Source organism: Candida orthopsilosis, assembly GCF_000315875.1.
Source record: "Candida orthopsilosis Co 90-125, chromosome 8 draft sequence".
NCBI lineage: Eukaryota > Fungi > Ascomycota > Pichiomycetes > Serinales > Debaryomycetaceae > Lodderomyces > Lodderomyces orthopsilosis.
The window spans coordinates 503,154-516,878 of record NC_018302.1 but is presented as its reverse complement, the minus strand read 5'-3'; the positions used below and the strand labels follow the sequence as shown (position 1 = coordinate 516,878).

The 13,725-nt window shown below is 37.3% G+C and overlaps 3 protein-coding genes across 3 annotated transcripts; 1 reads left to right on the top strand and 2 right to left on the bottom strand. All coding sequences in view use genetic code 12, as the record gives it.

The window, feature by feature from the left end:
• Nucleotides 1-7,730: 7,730 nt before the first annotated feature.
• Nucleotides 7,731-9,437, top strand: CORT_0H02350 (hypothetical protein; the record flags this gene model as incomplete). Its single annotated transcript, XM_003871420.1, has 1 exon — nt 7,731-9,437. One exon carries the CDS (start codon nt 7,731-7,733, stop codon nt 9,435-9,437), a length of 1,707 nt encoding a protein of 568 aa, XP_003871469.1.
• A 513-nt stretch (nt 9,438-9,950) lies between these two features.
• Nucleotides 9,951-11,690, bottom strand: CORT_0H02340 (Rbf1 transcription factor; the record flags this gene model as incomplete). The annotated part of the gene is made up of 1 exon (XM_003871419.1): nt 9,951-11,690. One exon carries the CDS (start codon nt 11,688-11,690, stop codon nt 9,951-9,953), a length of 1,740 nt encoding a protein of 579 aa, XP_003871468.1.
• Nucleotides 11,691-12,351: 661 nt separating this feature from the next.
• CORT_0H02330 (Shm2 cytoplasmic serine hydroxymethyltransferase) lies at nt 12,352-13,725 on the bottom strand (the record flags this gene model as incomplete). Its single annotated transcript, XM_003871418.2, has 1 exon — nt 12,352-13,725. A coding segment is annotated over one exon (1,374 nt), but the record flags the coding sequence as incomplete, so codon positions are not given.

Here is a 13,725-nt window from a genome sequence, read left to right as displayed (position 1 = left end):
TGAACAGAGTAAGAGCTTGGGCTTGTTTGATGAAAACTTTGATAAGGACAATTTTGAAACTAAGGAGGATATCAGTGAGTCATCTAGTACTGACGGGTTAAGAAATAGGGATAATGGCATGTTTGAAAAGGATTCCCAACAATCAGAGAATGAAAGCTCAAAAGTAAGAGATGATGGTGAAGATGTATAAAGCAAGGTTAGTTAATTGTAAACTTGTTACTGCTTTGTTGAATTTCATATGATCTTATAGTTTTATACAAATCATAAACGTATGTCTTTATTAAGATATCTACTTTCATCAAATATCTGTCGTAGTCTACTTCAATGAATCAACGCATGCGCTAAGGTCCCTACTTTTACGCCCATTTTCTCAACGCTCGTGGTGCCATTTTCATGTACCCACTTTAGGTTCACAAAATCACCACATGGCATACTCCAAATACCTTGGATTGGTTTTCCTTCATAATCTAATATTCTTAAACTAAACCTAACATCGACCCACATAGTCGAGTTATAAGCTATTTTCTTGCATGTAGCCACAAACGTGAATACTAAGCTGTCATTTCTTTGTTCATTTTCTATAAGTTGATCGATAACGGCCTCAACGTCACGAGTGATTATCGCTTCATTACAAGCTTGATCTTTAGTGAATGGCTGTATAGCCAACTCCCAAGTTTCATTGTTGAATTGATGTTGGAATTTCCACCTGTTGCATTCCCTTGGTTCGACATTGATGTATTGTAGGTGAGTTATGAAACTGGAAATGAATTGAACAAGTATAAACTGTAGTCAAATGGGTTGATCATGATGGTTCAGATAGTGGTAGATCTCGGTACAAGTAGCTGTATTGAATGAAGGTTAATGGAGGCTTCCGTTGTAAAAGTTTCTAAGTGTGGTTTCAATCTCGTAAGATGAGTTTTTTTTGTGGTGATAACTCATTCCTCGGGATATCACAAGATTGGCGTTATACTTGTCACTTAATACGAGATAACAAAGCAAAACTTATACATGTGATTCCATTGTATACACAAGAGAGGATGGGAAACAGATAATGACTTATCAGAAGCGTGACCAGAAAAGGTTGAACTAGCGCATTTCTAGCGCATTTCAGATATCAAGATACAATAATTCAAGGTTTTATAAAACCGATCAATCAATGCGCTTTGCGTACTTTTGATACTCGTAAGCCGAGTTCCTGGATTCTGTTCATTGGTCAAAAAGATTGGTTTAACAAAGCCGACCAATTACAAAAAGTGGCTTGTTTGCAGTAATATCCCGATGATGCCTTACCTAGCCACAACAGTGTTGGAAATACCTAGACGAAAAACTTAAAGAGATATCATCCCACAATAGGAAAAATACCCCTGAAAATTACAATTGGGTGGACTTCAACACCAACACCATCCGACTCTTCAAGATCAGCTTGTCGAGTTTATTCGAGTCGGATCTAATCTTCATCTTTTGTTACTCCCGACATGCTTCCTATGATGTAACAACTTTCCAAAACAAACAATAAGGTCACGTGACACACCCAATAAAACCAATGCATTACAATAAAAAGCTCTTAATTGTTTAGGAAAAACGTGACTTCTTATTAGCGCCGTGCAAGCGGATTAAACTATACTGTGCAAACCCTCGGTTTAATTTATAACCGATGAGGTTATGGCTCATGTGTATATGCTACACAAAAGCTTTTGGGGTTTTAGAAGTCACATATAAGTCCGATTTTCTCGAAACATGGGGAAAGCGCAGTCTTTTAAAATCGGAATATATATAGGGTAGCAAATCCCCCTTGAAGTGAAAATAACCTTTTCCACTTGATTTCCCAATATATTAACACATTACATAATCAACTATAAAATCAAAAAATGTTCATCAAAAACTTAAGCATTGTCCAAAACATGGAAGAGAAACAGAAAGAAAAAGAACGCCAAAAACGTGAAGAATACGAAGCTGAAGTCAAGAAAAGAGAAGAAAAAAACCAAGCTAGTCGCTCAAACAGTGCTCACTCAGCAAGCATTAGTGATGATGATGTGTCAACTGTTGTTGGAGATGGTTCAATTAGTAAAGGAAAAGAAATAGTCGAAGGTCAAACCCAACAACAACAAAAACATTTCCTGCCCTATGGTAAAACTGGAAATCCTGAAAAAGACGCCAAAAGAGCTGCTAAGTATGAAACTCGTAGAGCCAAGAGATTAGAGCAGGACGAAAAGAGGGGTTACAAGAAGGTGCCAGGAGATATCTCTTGGCCTGTTTGGGGAGGATTGTAATGCTTTCAAAAGCAAAATAGCTGGTCCTATCTAAAATAAACATCCCCCCCCCTTTGTGCATCCAGTTGCAAGTTTGCTTTTCTCTTCATACGTTATAGTTTTTAATACCTATTGATGCATTCGAATACTATTCTTATCTTTTCTTTAGGAGAGTTGGTCTGGGATTCTAGATCAGTCTCGAGAATATTCGGTATACAAATTGCAGAAGTTTTATAGACACGATTCAAGAGTCTATAACCACCACACAGTTGTGGGAACTCGTAGTGACGGAAGCTATGACTTCAACTATGACTGTTGGTTGGGTCCTGGAGCATTTCTCCAAAATTGTTTTGATATCAAATGATTTCAATCCACCTTGAGTCGAAATCTACAAAGCGCAAATTAAATCTACCTACATTAGAAAATGTTCCAATTGCCAAGTTACATTTGAAAAGAAGCCATAGGAATTGTTTGCAGTATATAAGATCAGTTTATTTCTCTTGCGGCTGTAAATTCTGTCATTGCCACATAAACACATAAACACATTACAAACATCTTCGATGGGCATCGGCTCTTCAAACAGCAGTTGGTGTTGTTTATCTTGAGAATTTATTTCTTAGATTTTTGTTTGCTTGCTGTTCTTATATATAAAAAACGAAACTTTGCAATTGAATATTTGGATCCGTAGACCTACTAGCAATTACAGAAGTACAAAGAAAACAAGCATTTGAGGCTTAATCGATTGCAGCCAAGAAGCCAAAATGAAGAAAATAGGCCCTTTTTTAATTGACTCCGTAAGACCAGTACTCAACCTTGTTCTATTTCCAGTCACGAAACTTCACATGATGAACTAAGCACAAACACACACTCTTCAACCATAAAACACTGCAAAACTATAACCTCCAGGTAGTAGAAATTCCTTCACCACTAGAGCATCTACTATTCCACCCACCTCTCCTCTATCCAATACCCAACACTTACAATGAGATGAACTCTCAACATCCAACACTCAACAAAAAATTTAAAGTCTTTCATAATTTACTTCTTCCCCACCAGTTCACATCATATGATTTTACGAAAAAAAAAAGAGAAAGCTCTATTGTTCAAAGGTTATCCCCACACAATTTTTATTACGAATTGAAATTTAACCCAAAGAAGAATACCTGTAAGAACAAACAACAATAGAGGGAAAAAAGACGTCGAGCCATTCAGTGGAGATATTTTCGGATAGACTATGAAAATAATCAGCAACAACTTATTGTTTTCATTCGTCTTTTTTTTTTCTAAAATTTCAAATTGAAATTTTGTGCTACTCAATCGAAACAATGAAAATTTCCTCGCGATTTAGGCGCGTAGCTGGCTAAATACTATTTTGAAACTTTGAAACATTAGAACAAAATGAGTTCCGTAGCCCGGGTCCGAAACGGCACGAGACGTGGAACCTCCGCAGTGCATATTAGTCAATATTGACAAAAAATGGGCTTTTTCTTATGTCCATTGTTTTGTTCTGATTTTTACAGATCTTTTTCCAACCCCCCCCCCCCCGAATCAAACGTATTGTCTTCCCTTTGCAAACTAGTTCGGATATCAAGTTACATCTGTCACTATTTTAACCAACAAAAATAATAAAAGTGTTCAATACCCGAAACCCTCATACGTTTGATATCTTTTTGTTTTAAATGCAGAATGTGGAGTTGAATATGGGACAAGTGTTCATAACAGTCTGAATCTTTTTATATTCTTTGATGCTGATTATATTGGTGAAATTCACCGTGGTCGTGAAGAAATGGATTCGACGTAGGTTACAATTTTGTTACGTCATGGCTGCAAAGGGTTACAATTAAAACTGATGATGGAAGTGGTCACGAGTGAAAGCTGTTTTCAACTTTATCTAAAAGATTTAAAGTGGGGAAGGTTTATTAATAGCGACAAAGTAGTTTATAGAAGACAATAGCTTGAGTTATTATGTAATTTAACCTTAAGTAGAAGGTGGTTAAGACTGAAGGTCGTGTTGAAGTGTAGTGTTGCATGTACTATGATGTAATTGGCTTACAAAAACAAATAGTCGTGCAAATACCAATTATATTCTCGATTTTTATGTTGTTTGTAGCTTTTGTGTGTCGACAGTTTAATGTCAAAAAAAAAGAAGACAAGACATTAAAACGCTTATATACAGGAACCTCCCGGAAGAAAAATAAAAAAAGCAGAGAACGCCGAGACAAGAAAAATCTAGCAAAAAAGTTATTCCGTTTGTGTAATGGGATCTTTGTGGAAAATTACTATTGTTAGTTTTATTTAATTGTCTTTTCCTCATCAACGTTGGTGGGGAAGAAAGATTCGAATCCGCATACGTCACTGTGCATTTACGGAAACAAATTTTTTTGCAAGAAAATAACATGCTGGATGTTCTAGAAGGTGTACTATCATCTGCTACCTTTCAGTTGCTTTATGTGTAGCTAGTCTCTCTGATGCGAGTAAAGGAGTAGATGTCTTGCCAGTTGCAACTAAGATTTTGGGTTGAACCGATGTATCAGTTGTGAAGTGGTTCTACTTCTGGAGCTTTTGCTGCGAAAATGGCAGATTTTTGCAATCTCCTTGTTGTTGCAAAATTCCGTATTGATTCGGCTAGGCCCTGCAATACCATGCCGATCGGACTATCTCATCTGTTCTAAGAGACAGAATTATCAAGTTACAAAGCCTCCACTTGCGGCTGTAACGATACGATCGTTGGCACATGTGAAAGTTGCAAACATTTACGTCAACAGAATAGAGACCAGCCACGTAGTGTTATAAACTCAATAAACTCTTTAACGAGCTCTCAAACCCAAGTAACAAAGCTGAGATCTGTGTTTTGTTAGGTGCTTATTCCATGAAGAGCCACATCCAACAATGGATGGGTTAAACGACTCGAAAATTTGATTCTTTCACAACTCGAAACAATAAGAACCTATTCTCCAAACCACTAAAATTTTCCTTTCACCTTTATTGTCTTATGGTGAAGCTTTACTATATTTGAGACATAGCAATTCCGAATCTCCACAATGCCCAAACACACTAGCTCTTCGTTTCGACACATGAAATTGTTTTCGTAAAGTTGTATCATCGACAAAGAATTCAAAGGCCAATCTCTCGTCTATCTCGAACCAAAATTTTTATTCAAAGATTTTGTGATACTGTGGAAGTAAATGTTTTACAAAATGCAAATCCATTCACTTGTTTTACATCCTGCAAGACCAGTTTTTTTTAGATTGGTATTTGTAGAATCTGTGTTTTAAAAATGGTCTGACAATATGTACTCCCGCCTTAGAAAGAATCCTTGTTATTTCCCCGGCAGATATTAGCCTTACTTTCACTGCCACATCTAATGTACTGAACTGGTGCTGTATTTCATGTCATTTCATGAGATTCTCTATTTTTAGATATTCGGATAAATGGTAGCTTGATTTAGACGTGTCAGATTTTTATAATACAGTATGCAGGTTTCACCGAGGGGCAAATTATGAACAAGAATATTATTACACAAACACAAATAGTAGTGCGGCTCTGACCAAAAAAATAAAATAAAAAGAAATCTATTTTGTAACTTTTCCTCGGCTCAAAATACGTCATAATGGCTATCTTTAAAAAGAACACCAGCCAGCTCTAATTTTTCTATACGATTATTAGTAGAAAAAGATACACAAGAGTTGGTTCGGATCCTTTTTGGGATTAGATTAATGGAACATAAAAACAAAGAAATATATAAGCCTAATTTTTCTTTATTCTCCTCACTTAGATTGTTGGCTTAAAGACACATTACTCCCCACTTTTTTCGCTGTTATATGGCTCTCTCCACCACTTAATAATTATAAACCATACAGTTTGCTATGTTGAATAGTTTACATAGCCATTTACTTTGCGTGACCTGATGTGAGTTTGAGTGCCGGAGAAAAAAAGTTAATGAAAATTATGCACTGAATCTCATTGCTGTTCTCGACGAGCTACTCTAACTATAGAAAAGTACGTTTGGGCTGCTGGTCTCTTTACTTGATTGATGAGGGACATACTCTCACAAAAGGATGCCAATTTTGCAGCCTCTGGCGGTTTTTTTTCTGGCTCTCTGTTGTGCTTCGTTTAGCGTATAAAAATTTTTTAGCTTCTATTTTTTTCCCTCTTTTGTGTCACCTGGCCTATAAAATAAAAATTTAGTCATTAAAGATTTAAAAAGAATTTGTAGATCTGGAGGAAAAGAGAGAACTGAGATACAACTAAAAGAGCAGCTGGTCTACATATAGCACCGCCTAGATGCAGTATACACTAGCTCCTTGTATTTGGTCGCTTACCCGCTCGAAAATGCTCCAAAAAACTGATGTACCTTTTAAGTTCTTTTTTTCTATTTCGCGATGGGCTGGTACACGACCTCAAATAAAAAGAAAATAAAATTCCGTGCAAAACTAGAATTTACACGCCCAATCGGCCATATTTAGACATCTTTCCACATATTTAGTTATGCCGAGACTAAATTGTATGTAAGAGCAACTCTAAGCGCATACGTCACCAACGTTTGTTCGATTGCTTGCTAGATCGACACCTGCTGTTTTCCGCTCACCTCTTTTGATTCTGTCTTTGGTGATTCTAACTGGTCCGACCAGCAGAGTCGTGCTCACAAATGACTAAAGAAGTCTAGGTAATCGGTGTTTCGTCTTACCATCAATGCTATTGTTTGAAGACAATAAGGTCAGCTTTTGGTGGTGTGCATATAAAACGGTTACTGCACAGAAGATGCTCCTCATTCTCCCCCAATAATAACACAAAGAGGCTTTGGAACAATAGCAACCAAAAGAAAAAGTTTTTTATTTATTTATTTGAAAATTGCAAAAACTCACAAACCCAAATTGTAAACAACTCAAATAAACCACAAATCTGTAGAACAACTACATCATAGCTTTCTTTCTTTGTCTTTATTGTTTATATGTAGTACTAAGTACTTACCCACCACACGTATTACCTAAATAGAACAATACTAATACACAGAAAAAGTTTTTTTATACTTTTCTTTTCCTTTTTTTTTTCTATTTTCAATACGTGTATTGATTATTGTTTTCCCTCTGATTCTGATGTATATATAAATGATCTCACACTCCCCCCACCATTCAATTTTCCAAACATTCTTTCTTTTCCTTTCTCATTTAGTTTTCTTGGAAAGAATCTGACTTATTTTTTTCTTGAACAATAGGTTTGCAACTGCAACATTCATTTCCATCACTTGACGAGATTATCCATTTTGATAGATCGTTATTTCCAAGAAATTAGTTTGCCAAGAGGTTTCAACAAACAATAGAAAGCTTTGACCCTTGGTTACTTATTCCAACAAGAAAATTTATACCAAGAAGATTCTTTTTTTGACAGATAACGACTGTCCAAGAAAATAATCAAGCTAGAAAAACTTCACCTATCAACTACTAATACTGCTACTACACTCCATCAGACACATATTCAAAGATGGGTAAGATTGTTGATAAGATTGATGTGTTGGCCGGTAGGACAACCACCTCCGGAATGAGAGGTAGAAAATTACGTGTTTTTATCACAGTTACAGCTACCATTGGTTTCTCGCTTTTCGGTTATGACCAAGGTCTTATGTCTGGTTTGCTTAATGGTGATCAATTCAAAAAGGAGTTCCCTCCTGCTGATGGTGATTCAACTATTCAAGGTGCCATTACTGCTTGTTATGAATTGGGCTGTTTCTTTGGTGCTATTTTCGCTTTGTTAAGAGGTGACTACTTCGGTAGAAAACCACTTATGCTTGCCGGTTCGATTATCATCATTATTGGTACTGTTATCTCAACGGCGGCTATCAGACCATACTGGCAAACTGGTCAATTCGTTATTGGTAGAGTTGTCACTGGTGTAGGTAATGGGCTAAACACAGCAACTATCCCAGTTTGGCAATCGGAAATGTCTAGAGCTGAAAACAGAGGTAAGTTGGTCAACATTGAAGGTGCTGTTGTTGCCTTGGGAACTTGTATTGCTTACTGGATTGATTTCGGTTTCTCGTATATCAATAGTTCAGTACAATGGAGATTCCCAACTGCTTTCCAAATTGTCTTTGCTGGTTTGTTCTTTATTGGTCTTACCAACTTGCCAGAATCTCCACGTTGGTTGATTGCTCATCACCGTAGAGCTGAAGCTCACGAAGTGTTGGGTTACCTTAATGACTTGCCACCAGATGATGATGCTATTATTGCTGAGGGTACCACTATTATCGATGCGGTCAACAGATTTGCCGATGCTCAAACTGGATTCAAAGATTTGTTGACTGGTGGTAAGACTCAACATTTCCAAAGAATGTTGATTGGTTCATCATCACAATTTTTCCAACAATTTACTGGTTGTAATGCTGCTATTTACTACTCAACATTGTTGTTTTACCAAACTATTTTTGACTATAGTAAGTACAGATTGTCATTGATTTTGGGAGGTGTTTTTGCTACAATCTATGCCTTGGCTACCCTTCCATCATTCTTTTTGATTGATACTGTTGGAAGAAGAAAATTATTTTTCATTGGTGCTATTGGTCAAGGATGTTCCATGATTATCTCATTTGCATGTTTGGTTGACCCAACCACCGACAATGCCAAAGGTGCCGCCGTCGGTATTTACTTGTTTATTGTGTTTTTTGCCTTCACTATCTTGCCATTACCTTGGATCTACCCACCAGAAGTCAATCCATTGAGAACTAGAACCACAGCCTCCGCCGTTTCAACTTGTACCAACTGGTTGTGTAACTTCGCCGTTGTTATGTTTACACCAAAGTTCATCGAAAGATCCAATTGGGGTACTTACTTGTTCTTTGCTTGTTTCAACTTCCTTTTCGTTCCAGTCATCTTCTTTTTCTACCCAGAAACCGCTGGTAGATCATTGGAGGAAATTGATATCATCTTTGCCAAAGCACATGTTGAGGGAAGACAACCATGGAGAGTTGCTGCTACTTTGCCTAAATTGTCATTACAAGAAATTGAAGCTGAAGGTAACAGCTTGGGCTTGTATGATGATGACTTCGAAAAGGATAACTTTGAAACTAAGGAAGATATTAGTGACTCCACCAGTAATAATGGAAACGGCGCCAATGGTGGTATGTTTGAAAAGAATTCAGCTGAAGAAGATAACACTGCAGCTGGATCTGAAGAAGCTTCAAACAAAGTTTAAGAGATTAACGAACATATTTTCATATTTTAGATAAGAAGGAACTTCGGTTCTTGTGTGCTTGTCTTTGTTTTCTATTAATTTATACCAATTCGGTTATTTTCCCTTTTTTTTGTACAGTTATAAATATATATATACAGTGTTTATTAGAGAAGTTGTTACTATTTAACCAATAGTTTGTATTTTTATCAAAGTTATAGAGTTATACTTTTTAATGTGGTAGATTTGTTGCAATTTAATGTATGCTCTTTCTCCCATGATCAAACCTTAGTCTCAAAACTCTACATCCATCTTTCAAAATACCTCAGGACAATAAAACATACTAAAGTTTACAAACATATGAACATGTAAAAGCTTAGGCCACGTCACAACGGGTAAGATACGATGCGATTGATAAATAAAAGGGTTTCTTCATTTGCATTTCTATTCATATAATAATACATAATACAACACCACAAACAACCACTATCACAACGTCAAAACAAAATTATACATGTTTTGCACCTATTCATCCACTCACAAGTATCCACCTCTTCTCAAATGATGATGATGATGCGACTGGTCATGTGCCTGCACACTAGGATCAACATTGGGATCAATCTGACTCAGATCCAAATCAGCTTGCGATCCTTGATTTGCATTCGTAACAGCACCATTGGCGCCATTTCCGCCACTACCGCCTGAACCACCACCTTGTACATTCAATGCCACAGCAGCGGCAGCGGCAGCGGCAGCAGCTATACTAGCAGCATTGGAACTACTACCAGCAGGATTATTATTAGCAGCTTCAAGCGCAGCATACACCGATGCATCAGGATGTTGTTGTTGTGATCGTCTCAGTCGACCGCCCTGCTGTTGTTGAGGGGGAAGATTTTGACTTAAATGACCAATCAAGTCGTTGTAATTAGCTGCACCTGCAATATTCGATAACGCATGATCAAGGTCTTGACTTTGTGATTGTTGTTGTTGTTGTTGTTGTTGGAACTGCGGCGGTAAATGATGACTATTTTGTTGGAAATTTTGTCCTTGTCTTGACTTTGAAAATCCCAATGAATTGCTTCCACCAGCACTAGAAGAAGTTGATGATCCAGCCGAATGCGGTCCATCCAGTTGTTTAGCTTGCGGATGCTTATTAACTGGTTTCTCAACTAACGTTCTTGCCTCTTTTTGTCTTTTCTTTTTATTTGGTGGATCAGGTGGATGATTATGTTGAGGATTAATCATTCTTAGGATCCATAGATTTTCCGCCTCACCTGAATCTCCGCCACCGCCGCCACTTGATGAATTGCTCCCTTCTTGTTTCACTATATTACCATTTTCATCAAATGTATCCTCAGTCTTGACCTTTTTACTACCACCACTTCCACCGCCTTTTTCACTAGTATAAACATTAGCTACTAATCGATAAGTGCATTTATTTCTTTTTGTATAGGCAATACGTTGTCTCTTTTGTGGGTTCTTGACGGTGGTTCTAAAAGACCCTGATCGTTCACATTGGAAATAAACTGCTTTTGGTTTTGAAGAGTTGATGACAATACGACAATGATCTTCTGGGCCAAGGACTAATTTGACATATTTAACAAGATCAGCTTTACTGCTGAAAGTTTTAATCATTTCATTTTCAACGTATTTCGATCGAAGATCTTCACCGGTGTTGAGCTCGTCTGGGATTGTTGAAGAAACTGGTGATGCCTGTGAAGGAACAGGTACGTTTTGATTGGCTGACAACTGTATTCCATGGTGTTGTTGCTGGTGCAGTTGTTGATGAAGCTGTTGAAATTGTTGCGCTTGCGCTTGAGCTTGAGCCTGGGCCCGTGCTTGAGCTTGCGCCTGTGCTCTAGCTTGGGCTTGAACCTGAGCTTGTGCTTGAGCCAATTCCCGCTGTTGTTGTTGAAACTGTTGCAATTGTTGCTGCTGCTGTTGCAATTGTTGTTGTCTTCTTTGCAACTCAGCCCGCTGTTGTAACTCAGTCGAGTAATAAGGATGTTGCTGTTGCTGTTGCTGTTGCTGTTGCTGTTGCTGTTGCTGTTGTGACTGCTGTTGCTGCTGGCTCAGTTGACCCTGTTGATGTCCACCAAATGAAAGTCCCGTCGCATCATCTGTGCCACCATTAATAACTGCGCCACTGCCAGGGTTACTCAAATAGTTGGCGGGTGATACCTGTGGTTCATAAACATCTTTCAAATCAGGAGTATTACCGGAATTAGCTGAAGCAGCAGCAGCAGCAGCATTTGCTGACCGTCTAGATGAACTCATAACAACAAAGTTGATTCCAATTTGAATTCGCGTTCTTCTTCTTCTTCTCCAAGGCGACTAGTGGAAAAGTATCACCTGAAACTTGAGCTAACTACAGTATATTGTCTATAGCTAGAAGGAGTTCAGATCAAATATAGATCGGTTGTATATATATATTGATCTGGTTGTGAAATAAATTTGATAAATCCTAGTCTGCAGGAAGAAGACCTGTATAGAACCGTACCAGTTGTTGATAGTTGTTGTTGTTGTTCTGTTGTTGTGTTTGTATGAAGGAAAATAAAAAGAAAGAACAAATTTTCTTTGAGTGTGTGGTAGTGTATCTTATTACAATTTAGTACACAGGTACACTACCATTTTTCAAACCGTGTATACCAACTACGTAATGCAACTATACTATTAACTCACTGCACCACTATTCCACCACAATATAGTTATAAGCCAGTTGAATAGTAACATTGAAACTATATATATATATACATATACATATATTTGAAAAAAAGAGCGATATGCCACTAAGAAATAAACAAAAAAAACTTGTACTAAATAAAAGTAAGTTTTTGCATCAATATTTGTTGTTGAAAAATATGACGCCAAAGGGGGATATAAACCCTCTTAAAGGTATGAACAGCTGAGAATAAAGCATATAGCTCCCATCTCCTCTCTAAACAGCCAATGGGAATGAACCTGCCCATTCGGAAATTTCAGCCTTAACAGCATCCAATTTCTCATCTTGTCCGTTCAATACTTTATTTTTAAAATCCTTCAATTTATTGGCATCCTTAGGTAAATTAGCTTGAATTTCTTTAGCATATTTTACAGCAAAATCAATATAATCAACAATTCTCTTGAAATCTTCTTCACCCAAGCCTCTAGTTGTCATTGCTGGTGCACCAATTCTAACTCCACCTGGAACCAAAGCTGATTTATCACCAGGAATAGAATTCTTGTTCAACGCAATATTGATTCTTTCACAAACAGTTTCAATTCTGGCACCATCAATTTGTTTGTCTTTTAATGAAACAAGAACCATATGGGAGTCAGTACCATCAGAAACTAATTTATATCCTTTAGCTTTAAATTGTTCTTCCAAAGCTTTGGCGTTTTTAACAACTTGTTGTTGATAATCTTTGAATTCTTGAGTATCAGCTTGTTTCAAAGCAGTTGCTAAAGCGGCAATAGTGTGATTATGTGGACCACCTTGATGACCAGGGAAAACCGAGAAATTAATTGGATTTTCCAAATCGTACAAGATTTCTTGTCCCGTCTTGGGGTTAACTGATCTGACACCTCTTCTAAAGAAAATCATAGCACCTCTTGGTCCTCTCAATGATTTGTGAGTAGTGGTGGTGACAATATCAGCATATTCAAATGGAGATGGAATAACTCCGGCAGCAATCAAACCGGAAATATGAGCCATATCAACAACAAGATAAGCACCGACTTTATCAGCGATTTCTCTCATTCTTTTGTAGTCGATCAATCTACAATAAGCACTAGTACCAGCAACCAAAACTTTAGGTCTGTACAAAACAGCGGTTTTCTCCAACATATCATAGTCAATCAATCCAGTCTCCAAATCAACCCTGTATGGCATAGTTTCAAAATACGTGGAAACAGCACTAATTTTTCTCAGATCAGTTTGATAACCATGAGATAAATGGCCCCCATGAGGTAAATCCAACCCCATTAATCTATCATGAGGTTTCATAATAGCTTGATAAACTTGTAAGTTAGCTGGTGATCCACTCAAAGTTTGCACATTAACCCCCCATTTATCTGGAGTTAAATGGAATGCTTTTAAAGCTCTTTGTTGACACAAAGTTTCCATTCTGTCAATATGTTCATTACCACCGTAGTATCTAGCACCAGGATAACCCTCAGAGTACTTGTTACTCATTGGAGTTCCCAAAGCATCGAAAACTGAAGTAGTGGTGAAATTTTCACTAGCAATTAAAACAATTGAATGTTTTTGTCTATCAACCTCATCTTTAATAATTTGATCAACTTCTGGATCAATATCCTTTAAATGACCTTC